Source organism: Prionailurus bengalensis, chromosome B2 (assembly GCF_016509475.1).
Source record: "Prionailurus bengalensis isolate Pbe53 chromosome B2, Fcat_Pben_1.1_paternal_pri, whole genome shotgun sequence".
Classification (NCBI taxonomy): domain Eukaryota; kingdom Metazoa; phylum Chordata; class Mammalia; order Carnivora; family Felidae; genus Prionailurus; species Prionailurus bengalensis.
Window position 1 is genome coordinate 67,664,654 of NC_057349.1, and position 18,489 is coordinate 67,683,142.

The following is an 18,489-nucleotide window of genomic DNA, read 5'->3' on the forward strand; positions in this document are numbered from 1 at the left end:
CAAGAGCTCTTATTAATCAATAAAAGACCAACAGTACAACAGCCAAAACAGGCAAAGGCTAGAAACAGACTAGTCACAGAAAAGGATACACAAATACCTCTAAAAAACATTTGAAAAGATACTCAACCTCAATCAGAAGAGAAATGTAACTTAAAACTACAAGGAGATACCCATTTCACCTTTTGGACTGGCAAAGGAAGTAAAACACCCAATCAGCAACATGTTAATACACTGTGTTGGCAAAAGTGTGAGAAAACAGACCTAGGCAATTAAACAAAATCTACCACAGACGTATATATCTTTTGACTCAGCAGTTCCGACTGTTGGGGACTATGACCAAGAGAAATACTCTTACATGTGTGATAAGATGTGTGTATAACATATTCATGCAGCATTGATTGTCATAGCAAAAGACTGGGTATAGTTTAAATGCCCACCAACAGGGGACTGCACTAAGCCACATACCCAACTACCTACTGTACCCTCCACAGTCATTAAAAAGAATGTAAAATCTCCATATGTTCTAATAGGAAAAGATTTCCAAGTCATATTTGATATCTGTCAAGGGCCAGTTACAGAACAGTGTACATAGTATCTTCCATTTGTATATTAAAAAAAAATAAAATATATATACTTGTGTACATTATACCTTTTTCTAGCTCTTCAACCACATTTGTAAATTATTCATTCAAATGTTTAAATAAAATATTCTAAGGGGCGCCTGGGTGGCTCAGTCGGTTGGGTGTCCGACTTCAGCTCAGGTCATGATCTCACGGTCCGTGAGTTCGAGCCCCGTGTCAGGCTCTGGGCTGATGGCTCAGAGCCTGGAGCCTGCTTCGGATTCTGTGTCTCCCTCTCTCTCTGTCCCTCCCCTGTTCATGCTCTGTCTCTCTCTGTCTCAAAAATAAATAAACGTTAAAAAAAATTTTTTTAATAAAATATTCTAAGTTAACTAGACTTATTGTGATGATCACTTATAATACATACGAATATCAAATCATTATGTTCTACACCTGAAATTACCTATGTTATATGACAATTATACCTCAACAAAAAAGGACAGATAATAAAATTGTTTTAAATCACACAAAAATTATTTTTAACATCAATTTTTTAAATATATAAAGTTACCCCTAGAATTATTTTATGTTTGGCCTGATTTTTGGATTTACTAAATCAGAGCATGACTCCATCCATACACTTATAAATTACAACATGATTCCTGAACATGTAATTACAATAAGACTCCACCACTTTGGAAGAGATACAAGAATGACACTCTATCAAAATACAAAAATCTCTGAACACCTGGACAGAACAGAAGTCCTCTCCCATAAAGTCCTTGAAAAAACATGTGAGCAAGTTATAACAAGTAATGGAATAGCTTTTAAGCATTAGCCTAATAGTAGGTATTTGTATGGAGAATTGCTTTCCTTGCCTAATGACCCCCACTTGATGTGGAAATGGCATTAAAAATAAAGTAGTACAAAAATCAATGAATGGAATCAATGTATGGCTTTCATCAGTTTGAAACGTGAAATATTAGTGCCTTTTCCTTCAGATCATTTGCATAATACACAATGAAAGAGGAGACTCTCAACACTATTTAACACAGGAAACGTTCAAAAGCTACAGACATGTCAGTATGGTGGGACCACAGATGGGAGGCACGCAGTGAAAGATGAGGCTGGAGTGGTGAGTAGGTGCCAGTCCATGAAAGCCTCTCAGAGCAATAGGGAGCCTCTCAATATTTTAAGCAGAGGAAAGACTTGATTGATTTGTATTTTAAAAAGCAGACTCCGGCTGTGATACGGAGAATGATGGGTGACAAGACCACAGGAAGGAAAAATCAGTTAGGAGGCTACGGCAACAAACCATGTGAAAGGTAGTGAGTGTGCCTGAAGTGAAGCAAGGACAGTGGAGATCATGTCTCTCCAGTTATTTGAGGTCAGGGACCCTATGCTTATTCTTTCCCCTCGCATTCCCTCCACTACCTAGTCAGCATTCCATAACTGCTTTCAATTATTCCTTGGTCAGTTGAATCAACTATCATATGGTGGTAGATAATCAATAGGAATGACCAGATTGTTGATCCACTCTTCACTGCACATAGATAAAAGTGTGGTATGTGTGATCATTGTGTGTGACAGTGAACCTCAGAGGGAAATGGGATCTTATCCACCTGCATGTTGCCTCACAGGTGAAGAAGGTAAATATCCTTACCCAGTATCCCTTCCCACTTGAGCAATTATAGCTCCAAAGAGAAAGAAAGGAAGTGCAAAGGTTAGAGTTTCCTGTGTGCAACTCTTCAGTGACCCTGGAAGTGTCTCCCTGTCAGGATGTGTAAGTTTGGTTTTTTTTCCAGGAAATGCCTTTGCCCAGGTATTTTGCAGTCAGCATACCTGGCACTTCAAGCTGACATGTTACGCCACATGCACCTATAAACAAGTCAGATATTGCAAAGAAAACAAATACTCAGGGCTCAAGCTGTGTATTCAACTGTGCACTCAAATGACTGTCTTTAGTAAACGCCACACCAGGAATTAACATTCCATTAAAGAAAACAAGATATGTGCATTTTGGTGGTTTCAGAACATAGTTCACTTTACACATTGCTTTGAGGTTAAGAAAAAAAATTGTTAATTAAAAAATTATATATACAGCCAAATGTGCACACTCATATATAGCATTTATCACATATAGTATCTATTTTTGTCACATACGAAATTTTTTCACTAGTCCAAATTGACAGGTACTACAATATGCCATCTCAGGAAAGATCCATTTAAGGTTCAGAAACAGTAACACCACTGTTCAAGGGACACTCATTTTCATTGGTACAAGTTGGTTTTGAGCCCATCAGACCATTTTTTGCATTTGCTTAGGAACATACAAACCCCTGGTTTATTGCTGGTTTTCCTCACAAATTAGCTATTCCCCACAGAGCCATGGACCTGCAAATGTGCTTTTATTATTATAACTTTTAAAAGGCAGGAGTAGAGCAGAGTCGGCTAAAATTTGCGCACATTGTTTTTTGTTTCCTTTCAGACCCTTGATCAGGAAATGCTTAATGTGGGAGTAAGTATTGTTAGAGATTAATGGCTGCTATTCAAAAGGTCAATAAAAGTTCTTTCCTGCCAATACAAACGTATACATTGTCGAAGCACAAGACGGTATCCACAGATAGAATTATGTGTTAGCTGAAAAGACCAAGTGACAATGCTCTTTTTGAATCAGTTTATATACTTTCTTTCAGTTATGCACTAATATCACAGGGAAATGATTTCAAAATTTTTCATCAGCACCCTGCTTTCTCTTTTAAATAGAGACAGTTTGGATAAAAGTATTTTTCTGTTGACAACCATGTGATGTGAGTCTCTGAGCCCGTCATGTGTTTCGAGGCTAGTCTGTGACTAGTTGACATGATGCCTATGAAGCCAAATTTCAAATCTCACGTGGGCCAATTACCTTTGCAAAGAAAAATATTCCACACTTTGTCTGCACTCTTAACCCTACCTGGCAAACCTAAGGATGCCTCAGGTCACAAGAGATTCAGAACAAGCCCTTCATCACCACTGTATATGGAAAGGTCTCCTAAAGACCACTGGGGCTGAAACAAAGGAAGATCATGGGGAAGTGCCAAAAAAAGGGCCATTCTTTACCTACAAAGTCTTTGCCCAGTGACTTTGAGGAGTGTCCCTGGAACTGCTCAAAAGAGAGAAGGAAATAAAAAAGAGGTAAAAGCTATCTCTGGAATTTAAAAACAACGTCAAGTTGCTAGCAGTTATAAGCAGTGCTTATACAGAAACATCTCAGTAACTTGGATACCATCAATTTAAACTCACCATGGTCTAGATATGCAGTTCTATATTTTAGTCTTTTTCGTTTTTGTTGTTAATGTTTATTTTTTAGAGAGAGAGCATGAGCAGGGGAGGGGCAGAAAGAGAGGGAGACAGAGGATCTGAAGCAGGCTCTGTGCAGACAGCAGCAAGCCCAATATGGGGCCTGAACTCACGAACCATGAGATCATGACCTGAGCTAAAGTCAGACGCTCAACTGACAGAGCCACCCAGGTGCCCCTGTACTTTACTCTTAAAAACATTAATTTTTAAAAATTTATTTATTATTCGGGAAAGAGAGAGAGAGAGAGAGAGCATGCATGGGGGAAGGGCAGTGTGAGAAGGACAGAGAGAACCCCAAATAGCCTCCATGATATCAGTGCAGAGCCTGATGTGGGGCTTGTTCCCACAAACCGTGAGATCATGACCTAGGCTGAAATCAAGAGTCAGTTGCTCAACCAACAAAGCCACCCAGGCACCTCTACTCTTAGAAACACTTAATAACTAGGGGCACCTGCGTGGCTCTGTTGGTTAAGCATCTGACTTCAGCTGAGGTCACAGTCTCATGGTTCATGAGTTCGAGTCCCACCTTTTGGGAGTTCAAGTTCTGTGTTGGGTTCTGCACTGACAGCTCAGAGCCTGGAGCCTCCTTCAGATTCTGTGTCTCCCTCTCTCTCTGCCCCTCCCCTGCTCATGTTCTGTTTCTCTCTCTCTCTCTCTCTTAAAAATAAATAAAACGTTTTTTTAATAAAACATTTTTTAAAAACATTTAACAACTATAAAAATGTTTTATGTGGTTTAACAGTGTAAATCAGAAAAATACACCTAACTTAAAGTAAAGATTTTACTTTGTTTTTCAATGTTTTCAATCACCCATTAAGCAATGGCATTTGCGTTAGTCACAACTGGATTCATTACAAGTGATTCTATGGTTCAGTTTGTTATAATCCTACTGAGAAGCATGAAAAGAAAGCAAGATACAGGTAAAGAGATGAGGCAGTCTACTAAAAGGAACCCAACCATCAATTTGTGATTTAGAGACCAAAAAGTTATCCCAAGTTGTATATTTCAAAATTTATTGTTTTGTATGGAAAAAGTTTGTTGGCAAATAATAGACACTTCTTCTTATCTGTAGATTAGGTTTCTCTTTCCAGCAAGTTTGCTCTTCCATTTGAATTACAAAAACAATAGTAGTATATTATTTTTCTGGCATACAATAGGCACAGGCTTTGGAGTCAGCAAGGTATAGTACATCTTACTAGGGCATTCTTTTTTTTTTTTTTTTTTAATTTTTTTTTTTCAACGTTTATTTATCCTTGGGACAGAGAGAGACAGAGCATGAACGGGGGAGGGGCAGAGAGAGAGGGAGACACAGAATTGGAAACAGGCTCCAGGCTCTGAGCCATCAGCCCAGAGCCTGACGCGGGGCTCGAACTCACGGACCGCAAGATCGTGACCTGGCTGAAGTCGGACGCTTAACCGACTGCGCCACCCAGGTGCCCCCTTACTAGGGCATTCTTGAGGGAGTTCACTTAAACCATCTAAGCTTCTATTCACTCATCTAACTTTTTAGGGCTATTGTGGTCATTAAATAAAATAATGAAGATGCTGGTATATAGTAGGTAGCACAGGAAGGACACACGGGCAATATAGACGTAATTATTTTTCCTTTGCGATTTCATTGTCATTTATTTGTTTTTTTAACTTTGAATTATTGGAGAGTTTTAAACATAAACCCAAGTGAACAAACAAGTATAATGAACCACCTACATACCTCCTCACATACTTTTTGTGGGGAGGAGAGGCTGGAAACTTTAGAGGAAATTTTAAAGGAAACTCCAGACATCTATCTTATCATTTCACTCAACAATAAGGAGATTATGATGACAGTGTTTTCAGGGTAGGGCACAATCTGGTCCCTGGTTGAGAGAGAGTTCTGCCACTAATATTGGCTTAACACCTCCAATGAGAAAATACATGAAGTCATGCAGCGGGTAAAATACCATGGCAGGTAGAAAATAAAGTCAAAATTTTCACTGTCACCTGATGTTTCCTTGAAACAGCCTCACTCTTGGTCACTATCCTGAAGGTCAATCTACATTTTTAATGTGCAGTACCTTTAGAAACAATTAAAGTGGCAATCCACTTTTTTGTTTTATTAAAAAAAAAAACATTTTATTAACCAACTGGAACTACAAAATAATTTCCAAAAAAGCACTTATGAAGTGTTTCAGAGATAAAGTCTGTCCTCTAGGAATTTGTAACGTAAATAGTTCTTAAAAAGAAAAACATAGACAAGTTTTTTGAGGAGTTTTGCTTCAAGTAGTCAAATGAGATAGAAAATGATGATAAATTTACCTCTGTAAGAATATAGGTACCTGAATAGGGCAGAGGGAGAGAAGGGGAGTAGGTATGGAGTCAGAAGATTTTTAAAAGGAGGCCCTATATATGCCATGTCCAGATCCCTGGGGGACGGAGACCTTGCTGACAATAATTCCCTGTCTAAAGAGCCCCAGGAGCTTTGATCAGTCTCAATTTTTTTTATGTGGAAGGTTTCCAGGCCTCCTACAAGCTGGTGATAAAGACCATAGAAGAGCTAGTAGGGAGAGGAGAGAAGGAGATTGGGGATGAGAGGAGGAAAGGTAAAGCATATGCATCTTAGTCTGGGAAGGGGGTAGGGTCAAGTCAGCAGAATTGGCTTTGATAAAAACTTTGGGGATGGAAAGATGTTGAGAAGACATAATTTCCTAAGTAAAATCGAAGATCAAAATGTCTGTGGATGTCTGTGGGGGGATAAAGGGAACAAGGATAGGACGGGAATTATGAAAGAAGTGTGTATCTAACATTGATAAACCTGTTTAAGTGTCTCCTTCCAAAAATAAAACACAACTAAACAAAAGCCTTCCCCACCCCTTACTATTCCCTCAAATCCAGCCCTGCCATCATTCTGTATCCACAAACGTCTCAAGAGCAAAGTTGCCCAAGCACTTCTGGACATCAGCAATCTGATATCAACACTCACCATTCCTTTGAAACTGTACCTTTCAAATGCCAACTCAATAAATGGCCTGTTCTCAGTTTTCATCCTCCAGCTTTTCAGCAGCACTGAGAACTATAAATGTCTTCTTATTGAGATTCTCTATTCCATTGCATCCATGGTACATTGTGGTTCTCATCTGTCTTCCTTTCCCTTTCCCTTTGTCCTCTACTCCTCTTTGGCCAGTTCTTTTCTCTTTCCCCACCTTTACCACCAGGTGTTCTCTGTGTTTGGACTTGACTTTTTTCTTTTATTCTCTATTCCTAGTCTCCTCAGATGAGTGCCATGTCTGTTCCTCTATATCCGTGCTATTGATACGGTCGCTACATGTGGCTATCTAAATTTAAATTATTATTAAATATAATTTAAAATTCAGTTCGTCAGCCAAAGTGGCCATATTTCAAGTGCTTACAAGCCACACGTGGCTAGTGTCTACTATACAGTAAAACACAGATACAGAACATTTCCTTCTGCATAGAAAATTCCTTTAGACCCACAGCTCTAGATCTTACCTCTCCCCCTGAGTTAAGATCTTCATCCCTGGCAGTATTCTACCTGACAACTTTCCTAGAAGTCCTAGAATCACAAATTCATTATGCCTCAAATCCTACTCCATTTAACATATATTTCTCATAATGGTTATCTGTATAAACTCTAATTTTACTTTTAAAAGGCTCCATGTAATAAGACCACATGCCCAAATAATTAGGAAATATTTACATAAATAAATTTAATATTTAGGTCATTTTCATTGAGAAAAATATAAACGAGTCATTTAGGGGGGGAATTTCCATCTTTTACATAGTACCTCTATAGTATTTTCCCATGTTTAGAGTTTCATAAAATAGTAAATAGATTTATTTATGGGACACTTTCTCTATTATATATTAATATATTTTTATACATTTCTCAGTAAAACCAAGGTTTTCCCCCATAGTGCCAATGAGTACGCTATTCTCACCATAGAGAAATCGACTTTGTGATTCTATTAGAAGAACTAAAAATATTCTGCCTCAACAATGAAAATCAGACGCCAGTGGTCTCTGCCAAAATACTGACAATACTACTGGACACATGAGATTCTGAGCCATCATATTCAACAAAGAATGAGATCTGGTCTTGATTTTAATCAGAAAGCAACCTGTCTTCTTTGCTGCCTCCTAAACTTAGCAAAGACATACCATTCTCAGCATGCTGACCATTTTGGTGGTGTGAGGTTTCACTGGGCAGCCTCGCTCAGGGTGACCTCAGCCTAAGATTCTAAAGATGGAGTGTATTAAGTGCAGGTGAGTCATCAATTTAAAAAGCCATGCAGAGTAACTAAAAGCCTCATTCTTTAGAGGCACAGAGATTCCACAGAAGGCCTTACCATGTGACAAATGGAGCTCACTTAGGAAAAGAAAAGCCATCTCCTAAGAAAAAAGTGATAAATGGTACCCCCATAGGATAAACCTATTGTGCTTGGTGGCACTAGGTAATTCCATCTGAACTGGTTATCACCATCCCCAATGGAGTTATGACATCTCTTGTTAAAGATGACAGAAAAGCAGAATCATAGTATTGTAGTAGGATTTAAATTGTAAATATTTGGGACCATTCCTCTTAATTCAATAGCATTATTTATACTGTGATACTTATACTTTCTCTATATAGTTCAAAGTCTTTTTTAGACATTAAAAAAATTAATCTTATGGCTGCCTCATAGGTATTAAGGTATAGGTATTAAGACATTCCAAGATTAATTAGCACTTACCAATAAACTAACCAATGATATGCCTAGCCCTTTTCTAGGTATAATGAGGCATACAAAAGAAGCAGAGACACAACACTTTCTCTCAAGTTATTTCAGACAATAGAGATAAGTAAATACATAAAACACTCAGGGAATGTGTATTTATGGGATGCTATGATTTACGCTTATACCAGAATAACGTGAGATTTCAGGACAGGAAAAAGACAAAGGAGATAAGCCTGTGGTGGTTCCTAAAAGAAATATGGTGGGGGGTTGGAGGAGGAATGAATAGGCAGACCACAGAGGATTTTTAGGGCAGTGAAAATAATCTATATAATACTACAATAGTGGGTATGTGTCAGCACACATTTGTCCAAACCCATAGAACACAGAACACCAAGAGTGAACCCTAATGTAAACTATGGATTTTGGGTGAGAATGGTATGTCAATGTAGGTTCATCAGTTGTAACAAATGTACCACTCTGGTGAGGGATGTTGATAATGGTGAGACTGTACACGCATGGGGGTAGAGGGTATATGGGAAATCTCTGTACCTTCCTCTCAATTTTGCTGTGATCCTAAAACTGCTCTTAAAAAATAAAGTCTTTATTAAAAAAAAAAAAGAGAAAAGACATATTGACTAGTACATGAGGGAGGTATGGATGGAACAAGGACAAATACATATACTGAATCTTCCTAAAGAGCCCCAATATTTGTCTTGTAAGTACTCTCAAGGTAGGAGAAATATAAAGAAACATAAGGGGAAAAAAAAAACACTGGGATGGGGATAATGTTTGAGATTCTCTGTGCATGTGTATATGTCAGGTTGGGGAAGAATGTAGAGACTGCCTGATTGGATAGGAATGGTCATGTTAGGGAATATCAAAAATGAATGGCAATAGCTAAGGGGGAGTCACTTAATAAATAGCTTCTGTAGGCCAGTCTGAGCAATGCAGACATAAATCTGAAAGAGTCTAGAGACCTCTTGTAAATTCCTAAGCAACAAAATGACATGATCAGAGAAACACTTGAGAAAATGTAGGTTGGCAGCAGCTATATGCTGACACTCAGCCCCCAACTCTCTGTATTTATTGTGATACAGACATGTTCTTCATCCCAAATCCTACCGTCAGCCTTGGAGATTTCAACATTCATGGGGGAGATTTAGCGAATGTCCTAAATCTACTATTCCTTGTCTCATGAATTCTGATTGCCTACACTTCCACTCCCAGGCCCATACGTTAGGTAACACTGCACAACACAGAAAACTTAAATGCAAATGGCCCAACTTCATGTCTTTCCAGCCCTCTCATGCTTGGCCTCCCAAGCTCGTTCCTCCCCTTATCTCTTCCTTGCTGGGCACCGTCTCACCAACACATATTACTTTCTTCTACCTTTTTCTTTCCACTATACCTACTCAGATGACTGCAACCCTAGATCCAGTGCTATAAAATATATCTCTCCTTTTACACTCCAGCTTCTAAACAAACCAGTGGGGGAGCCTGGGTGGTTCAGTTGTTCAGTTGGTTAAGCATCTGATTTCGGCTTAGGTCATGATCTCATGGTTCATGGGTTCGAGCCCCATGTCGGGCTTTGCACCGGTGGTGTGGAGCCTGCTTTGGATTCTCTGTCTCCCTCTCTCCTTGCCCCTCCCCTGCTCATTCTCTCTCTCTCTCTCTCTCTCTCTCTCTCTCTCCCTCTCTCAAAAATAAACATTAAAACAAATGCCACTGCAAACACATGGATTCTGCTGCCTAAATCCTAAACTTCACCTATCAATGCTCCTATCTGTCCACAATCACCTTCCTCTAACATTCCCCTTAGCAGTGATTTGGCATTTCTGTAATTATCCTTGAGACTGCCACTTGGCCCAGCTCTCCCCATTTTCAGCAGAACATAACTTTGTCTTTTATTTGCTGAGAAAGTTGAGGCTTTCAGGAGAGCTCCCTCAACTGCTCACCCCTCCACTACAAACATTATCTTCATCCCCATTCATTCTTTCTCCTCCCTCTGTCACAGAAGATAAAGATAGTCCCTCTTTTTCAAAGGCAAACCCAAGATCAACACCCAAACCATACCTTTTATTCCCTCCCTCCTGCTTCCTCCAAGACTCTGCTTCATCAAAAATCCTTGTTCTTTCCTATATCATTGACCTCGCTCCTTTCTGGTCTTAATATCCTTTAACCCGTTAACACATACTCTCTTTCATCATTAGAAACCCTCCACTGATCTGAGTTTCCCACTAGTTACTATCCTGTCTTTCTTCTACTTTCTTATCCAAAGTTATCCACTCATGAACATCTATATTCACTGAGTATAGTAATCACAACAACTCCAGAAAGGAGGAAGTATATGTCTTATACAGACAGTAAACTGAGACCCAAAGTCAACACTAATAAGATCAACTACCAAAACTTTGGGATCCTACAATACTCCCCCATAAGACTTGGCATTCATACTGTTCTAGCCTCCCCTACTTTTTAATAACCTTATGTTTCACTTAAAGCTGAAAGTAGAGAAAAGCAACATAGTGATTTCAAAGCAGGAGGTCAACAATATACACTAAGGGCTTACTCTGTGTCAGATAAATAATTTACAGGTATGCCAAAAAAAGGGGGGGGGATTTCACTTTTTTGACTATGTCCAAAAAAAACCCCACAAAATTCTGATGAACTGTTACCAAAAATAAAAACAAAAGATTTTCTAAATTCTTAGATTTTCAACAGAACATGTTATTCTATTTGTTTAACTTCCCTTCATTTCTCAAACCACTGAAAATAGATTTAAACTCACTAAAACTGCTCTGGCAAATGCTCCCTATAATCTCCAGATCCACAAACCCAAAGAACACCCTTCAGTCATATACAACTGAATTTTCTGCTGATTTGACTGACATAATCTCTCTCTTCTTTAACCTTGACTCCCTTGACTTCCTCATCACTCCACTTTCCTGGGATCCTCACTCCCTCTGACTGGGTTTTTTAATGTTTATTTATTTTTGAGAGAGAGAGAAAGAGAGAGAGAGAGAGAGAGAGAGAGAGAGAGAGGTCATATGGGGGAAAGGCAGGGGATGGGGGTTCGACAGAGGATCCAAAGCAGGCTCCAAGTTGATAGTAGCAAGCCAGATGTAGGGTTGAACTCATGAACCACAAGATCATTACCTGAGCTGAAGTTGGATGCTTGACTGACTGAGCCACCCAGGTGCCCCATCCTTATATTGTTTTTATTCAGATGTCTTATTTATAGTATACAAATTCAGGTGTAATTTTACCTCCACCAAACACTTCTCCACTGAAGGAAGACAATTTACTGATGAACACAACCCATACTTTCCTGCCCATTCTGTGTTTGAATTTGTTCATGTTGGTCCCTACTCATCTCTACCTGTCCAAGCCTACCAATTCTTCATGGTCCAATTCTTTAGCAAAGCTTTCATTCATCTCCTGAGATTTTCTTTAGCTCCTTTGTACTCCTATAATTTTCATTGTAATTATCCTATAGAATGTTCATTCCTACATATTCTCATTTATACAACCAGGTCAGGAGCTCTTTCTTCATGACGGCTATAGTACCCAGTGCCTAAAACCATGCTTGGCACATAGTAGGAGCTCATCATATTTTAGCTTCACATATTATTATTCATCATCTTTGCATTACTCAGATCTCTAGAACAGTAATATTTCTTAAATATTGTAAAATCAATTTAGAATTAATGAACTGATGCCCTAAGAATAAATGAACTCTCTTAGTAATAAAGAAGAACAGGTACAGGGCTCATCTCCAGTAGGTGGGAGAAAGGTAAAGAAAAACTAATCAACAATATTAAAGAAAATGATTAGGAACTCCAAAAGGAGAGAATAGAGAAAACTTCTAGTAATTCACAGGCATATTCTCTATTTTGTAAGTATATTTGAAATATAACACCTTCTTCTGCCAGTCACATGGGACAAAGGTAGATTTTTCAAAGTGCAGATGATTCTGTCTCTTGACTCAGCCTGGCAAACACCAAAGCCAAATGGAATGGTGGTGCATTATCTAGTTGTGTTATCTAGATTTCTCCGAGCCTCCTTTTGCATAGGTAAAAGAGAACTAACTATAAGAACAAAGGGAAAAATGATGAAAACTTTTCAGAGGTTGTTTTTCTAAAATATATTCAAGTGGATACATCAAGGAAATTTACTATATAAAATAGCTAAATGTTTTTTGCATCAAGAAAAGATTTAATTAGTATCCTATTTTTGAAGCATTTTACAAGAATAACCTTCTGCCAAAGTTTTCTGTGTTATGGCTTTTTGATGTGAGTAGCATTTCCTTTGAACTTTTGTCGTTTTTAGTACAGCCAATTCAACTGGCTTCTTTAAAGTGCTGTTTTTGGACAAATACAAGGGGAAATTAATCATAGTGCCCAAGTGATAGCCTGGGTATACTATTTCATTATTTTCAGTTTAGTCTGGAAAATATGTAACCAGTTTTTCACCCAGAGAGTAAAAATGTTCCAATTTATTAGAAAGTACTTGTTATTGGAAGTAGTCAGTGAGAGAAGAATAATAATGGAAACCATTCCCAGCTACTTCTATGCAGGCAATATTGGCCAGCTATTGTGCTGAAATGACAGGCTTGCATCTGCTAAGGTGTGGCTTGAAAAGCCTGGAAGATGTACCTCTCCAAAACATGGGTCATGGCATCACCGGTTCTAGATAAGACTCCTTAAAATGCCAAAATCCCTGAAAAGGGCAACTCCATCTCTAATACACATCAAGAGTGCACTGCAAGAGTTCACTGGATACCTGGACTGGCAAAGAAAACAGCAAACTTGCAAATTTTTCAAAGAGCCAATGCTAACAATAAAGGTCATGCTGTTATAATGTTGGCTAAACAAATTCCCATAGATCACACAACAGATTCCAAAGACGGCAGACCACTGGTACCAGAAAACACACCTAATTGTTTATAATGTCCAAAACCCTGGATATCAAGATGGAGAGAATACAAGAGATGAATACAAGAGTGAATTGCCATCTCCTCCTTGTCCCCAAGTCACTTCCAAGGTACTTCTCCTAAAGGCAGACTTGATCTTGGTCTATCTCCCTAATATTACAAGCCCCTTTTTGCTGTGTGTCACTCTACTTCTTTTGACAAATAGTTCCAGTCTCTCCAAGGCTAAGCTGCTGCACAGCCCTCCTAGTGAATATGAAGCCTCCCAAAGTTGTGTAGGGCCCAGACCATGGCCATGTGGCACCCTTGCCCTTTGCCATTTTTCTCAAGATCCAGATCACACCAAACTTCAAGGCTCAGATCATACTCTACCACCTGGATGTGAAAGAAACCATCCTCAATTTCTCTTACCTAAAAAATGGTTTGGGCCCTGGAGTTCACACTAGAAGACTACTTGAAAGAAATTCTCAAGATGAAGAATAAATATAAAGGTCTTGTATCTTACCCTTGAACATCCCCAAGTGTAAATAATATAATGAGAGGAAGATTGAACTGAGAGACAAGGAATTTGGAAATAAGCAAATGTTAACTAAATTGCTATGCAACTTTGAGAAAGTCACATAATTTGTCAGAGTATCAGTTTCACATTTTTAATATAAATGAGGTGAATAGACTCCTCAAAGGTGCCTATTGGCCCCAATATCTTATATAATCTTGGAACAGTAGCTCCAGCCATTCCATAAAGGGAGAGTAACGGGTGGCCTTTTGAAGGCCTGGAAGACAACTCGCTAAATGTTCAAGCTGAATGGCATAGAGGCCTGAGCTGAAGGTAACTTACCTCTCAAGGCATAGCCCTGCCTCTATTCACAGCACCAGAACTTTACATAGATTTTTTTCTTATCTCTAGTCTGGCAAACCTGGCACACAGCTGCCACATTTGCACCAGCCCGCTCATATTTGCTAATGCCAACTGCCTTCCACTCTTAGCTACAGCACACACGCCCTCTCACATGACAATGCTAATAAAGGACAGGTTTCTGCTACAAGAACATAGATCTACAGCTCTAAATACAGGAACACTCTCATTTTAAACAAACCTAATATTTCAAAATCTGCATTTACAAGTACATACACTTACATATATATGTGTGTGCATAGAAATATATAGGGGGATAGATTATTTGCTTTGAAAATGAATTCACCATGAAATTTCTTAAAATACCAGGTCCTTCATTTCTCTTTTCTTTCACTGCCTCCTCCACATATATCTTACACTTTTTACTTATTTCTTGCTGTTCAGGAATATATCTATTATGTAAGGTAAAGTATCCAGTATTTATAAAGTTAAATGGAGAGCAAAATGCATTTCTTTGGCACCTTCTGGCTAATTTCCTTAATGTTCTGGGTATGTGGGCTTATATTTTGCATGCTTAGGCTCTGAAACCATATCTGGCAACACCATGAGTATAAAAGCCACAGGAATCTTAAATACCTTCCAGAGTCCACTATAACAGCCTTCTATAGAAATTAGAATCTGGAAGAGCCACAGGCTTCAAACAAGTCACCATGCTTGGCGAGAAGGGAGCCGATGACATTGTATTGTGAAAATTTCCAAGACAACTATTGTACCTTTCACTCAGGTCAATATCTGTCGATTGAGGGCAGCTTAAAAAGTTAGACTAATATATTCTGCCTCCTTACACAATAAATGTTAATAGACAAAACAATCATCTTTCTGGGAGTGGTGAAGCTATTTCTAATAATGGTGGTATTCTGGAAAATCTCATCTTTCCCGGTGAAATGTAAATGTGATTTTTCTCAGCCCATAAATGATAAGTTCAATTGTGTTTGTTTCTTTGTTTAAAATTTGAGTTTTGTATGTTTTTTATTTCTCTTTTCCCCAGGGTTTCCTTATCTGTGTGCACACACAGATGAGAACAGGAACAGATAGGCTAGCCCACCCTAGTTTAGGGTAAGTTGCAAATAATATCCCTGATGCAAATAGCACCAAACAAAGGTTTCATCTCATGCAATTGTTAGCATTCCCCTCAAGGCTCATACAGGCTAAGAGTCTAAAAAAAAATGAAAAGGAAAACAGCAACTTCACTCTTAAGTCATTTTCTCCTCCAAAAAAAAAAAAAAGTTTTTCCCCCCATTTTCAGAAACACAACTGTCCAGAGCTCAGAAACTCAAAAGAATCCCAACTCTCTCTTGGATCCCTAAAAGCATACATTTAAGGGGGACCTGGTTTATGGCAGCTACAGAAGCGTGGTGAGGATGGCAGTGGAAAGAGCATTGGACTAGAATCAGGAGGACTAAGATGAGATCTGGACAAACCATTAACCCTTCTGGGCCTCAACTTCCTCCTCATAAAATATAGATAATAATACCCACATTTTTGTTGAAATCAAATGAGATAATAGACTTTAAAGCGCTTTGTGAAAATATTACATGTTCACAATACCACGCTCTGCTCATTTGTGTGCATCTCAACTCCTGTGACGGTGTAGCAAATTAAACCTGAAAGTTACGAAAAAATGAGAAAAGAGTAAGGCTGGTTTAAACAAAGCTTTTTCTTTCACTTTCTCCTTCTCTCTTTGCCTGTATCTCTTTATCTCCCTTTTAATCTGCCTTTTAGAAAAAAGCAAAAGTAATCATTGATCTAAACTCCGCCCTCTAATAATCATGACTTTTCTATAGTTTTCAACCACAGTCAATGGCTAAATTAGATAACCTCACTGGTTACTAAGGACAGGATCCTGTGTTCATCATATTATGAAGAAATTGTCTGCTGCTAGAGAAGCTGGAAGTTGGAATCGACATCTATTCATTCATTCATTCATTCATTCATTCATTCCACAAATATTTATTTGGTAAAAACTTGTGGCAGGGATTTTGAAATTAATAAGAAAAACATAGCCCCTTTCCCTATGAAGTTCACAGTCCAGTGAGGGAGATGGATTCATAGTCTCTCACTTTCATAGCTTAGGAACTAGAGACACATAGTTGAGAAAATTTGACTCTACCTGCAACTCTCCTTCCATTATACTGAGTAGCTGTATAAGGTCTTCTTTGGATAACTCCAAGGATTTCTTATTCTTTCGCTCGCTTTCTCCAGATGGTTTTAGGTGTCGTTTGACAGTTCCTGAGGCCATGACATCATCCTCTTTTCTGTTTGATTTATTCTTCTTTTTTGCATCTTCTGAGAAACTTTTATCATCAGCATTGCTGATGATAGAGGACTTGGGGCAGGAGAGATGCCCATTGGATGAACTTTCACCACCCTGGTTTCGGGATCTCATTCCCACCTACAGCACATGAAAAAAGAGAAGATGTTTTTACTACCAGTGAAATTATTTTTGTCTAACTACTTAGAAAATTTTAGCAGCTTCATAACATCACTAATAAGTAAAAACCAAAAGATCAGTCCCAGTTAGCTTCCTTATAGCTTTAATGAATGTCATTAAAATCATCAGGAAAAGGCTTTGATAGTCTTCAGGAAAAAGTGAAAATGTGATTCTAACCTGACAAACATCTCAAGCCAAGCAGTTAAGGTCAACATCAAGAGTGCTAAGTCATATTGATAGTATATATCTTTGATATGATGGATAAAAATGGTAATTTACCATTGTGGTCTTCCTCCCCAGAAACATTACCCAAGTCAATGAGAAAAACATCAGGCAGACCCCAATTGAAAGACATTCTACAAAACTGCTGAGCAGTAATCTTTAAAACGATCAAGGTCATCAAAAACACAGCAAGTCTGGGGTACCTGGCTGTCTCAGTTGGTAGAGCATGCAACTCTTGATAGGGTCGTGAGTCGAGCCCCACATAGAGTATGGAGCCTACTTTAAAAAAATACACACACACACAGAAAATCTGACAAACTGTCACAGCCAACAGAAACCTAAGGACACATGGCAGCTAAATGCAATATGGCACCCTAGGTGGGACTCTGGAACAGAAAAAAGACATTATCAAGAAAAACTGAGGAAAATGAATAAAGCATGGGCTTTAGTCAATAATAACGTATCAAAAAATAATAATGTATCAATATTGGTTCATAAATTGTAATAAATGTACCATACTAGTGTAAGATGTTAACTACAGAGAAAACTGGGTGTGGGATATATTGGAACCCTCAGTATTATGTTTGCAATAGTTCTCTGAATCAAAAGGTGTTATAAAATAAGACATGAATTTAAAAAAAAATTTTTTTTCCAACGTTTATTTATTTTTGGGGTTAGAGAGAGACAGAGCATGAACGGGGGAGGAGCAGAGAGAGAGGGAGACACAGAATCGGAAACAGGCTCCAGGCTCTGAGCCATCAGCCCAGAGCCCGACGCGGGGCTCCAACTCACGGACCATGAGATCGTGACCTGGCTGAAGTCGGACACTTAACCGACTGCGCCACCCAGGCACCCCAAAACATGAATTTTTAAAAAAGTGATTCTATGGCTAAAATTAACGGCACAGGCAACAACAGATGTTATTATACCATATGTTAACTAACTTGGATTTATATATTAAAAATATATAAGTAGATAGATAGATAGATAGATAGATAGATAGTGGTTTGGGGGGAAAATAAAATAAAATAAAAAGTGATTCTAAATTAAGTCTATCAGAAAATTCAAACATCAAACCCGGCCAGGAACCAGCTGGATGTCACAATGTACAGAAAAATCCACATGGGGTGGAGGGAACTTAAAATGGAGAGAGGAAAAGGGAAATTCAAAGGGAAGAGGGTGGTGTTGTTTTTAGTGATATGGAATTTTGTTTTTCCATAACCTCTTTTTCAAAATCAGGGGTTTGTTTTGTTTTGTTCTTTTTTGTGCCATTTATAGTAATAAGAATAAAAGCACAAAGAATTGGAGAAAACAGATCAATTTCAAAATAAAAAAATAAATTTTTTTAGGTAAAATAAAGAAAAAAGATAAAGCAG

The 18,489-nt window shown here is 38.4% G+C and overlaps 1 protein-coding gene across 2 annotated transcripts in view; it reads right to left on the minus strand.

Moving 5' to 3' along the window:
* The window catches only part of FILIP1 (filamin A interacting protein 1), a 189,001-nt gene that overhangs the window by 92,808 nt on the left and 77,704 nt on the right, over positions 1-18,489 (minus strand). For both annotated transcript variants that reach the window (XM_043591843.1, XM_043591842.1), the window contains exon 2: positions 16,571-16,852. In XM_043591843.1, coding sequence (XP_043447778.1) covers positions 16,571-16,846 — 276 coding nt within the window. In that variant the 5' untranslated portion in view covers positions 16,847-16,852. The remainder of the gene's footprint in view (positions 1-16,570; positions 16,853-18,489) is intronic.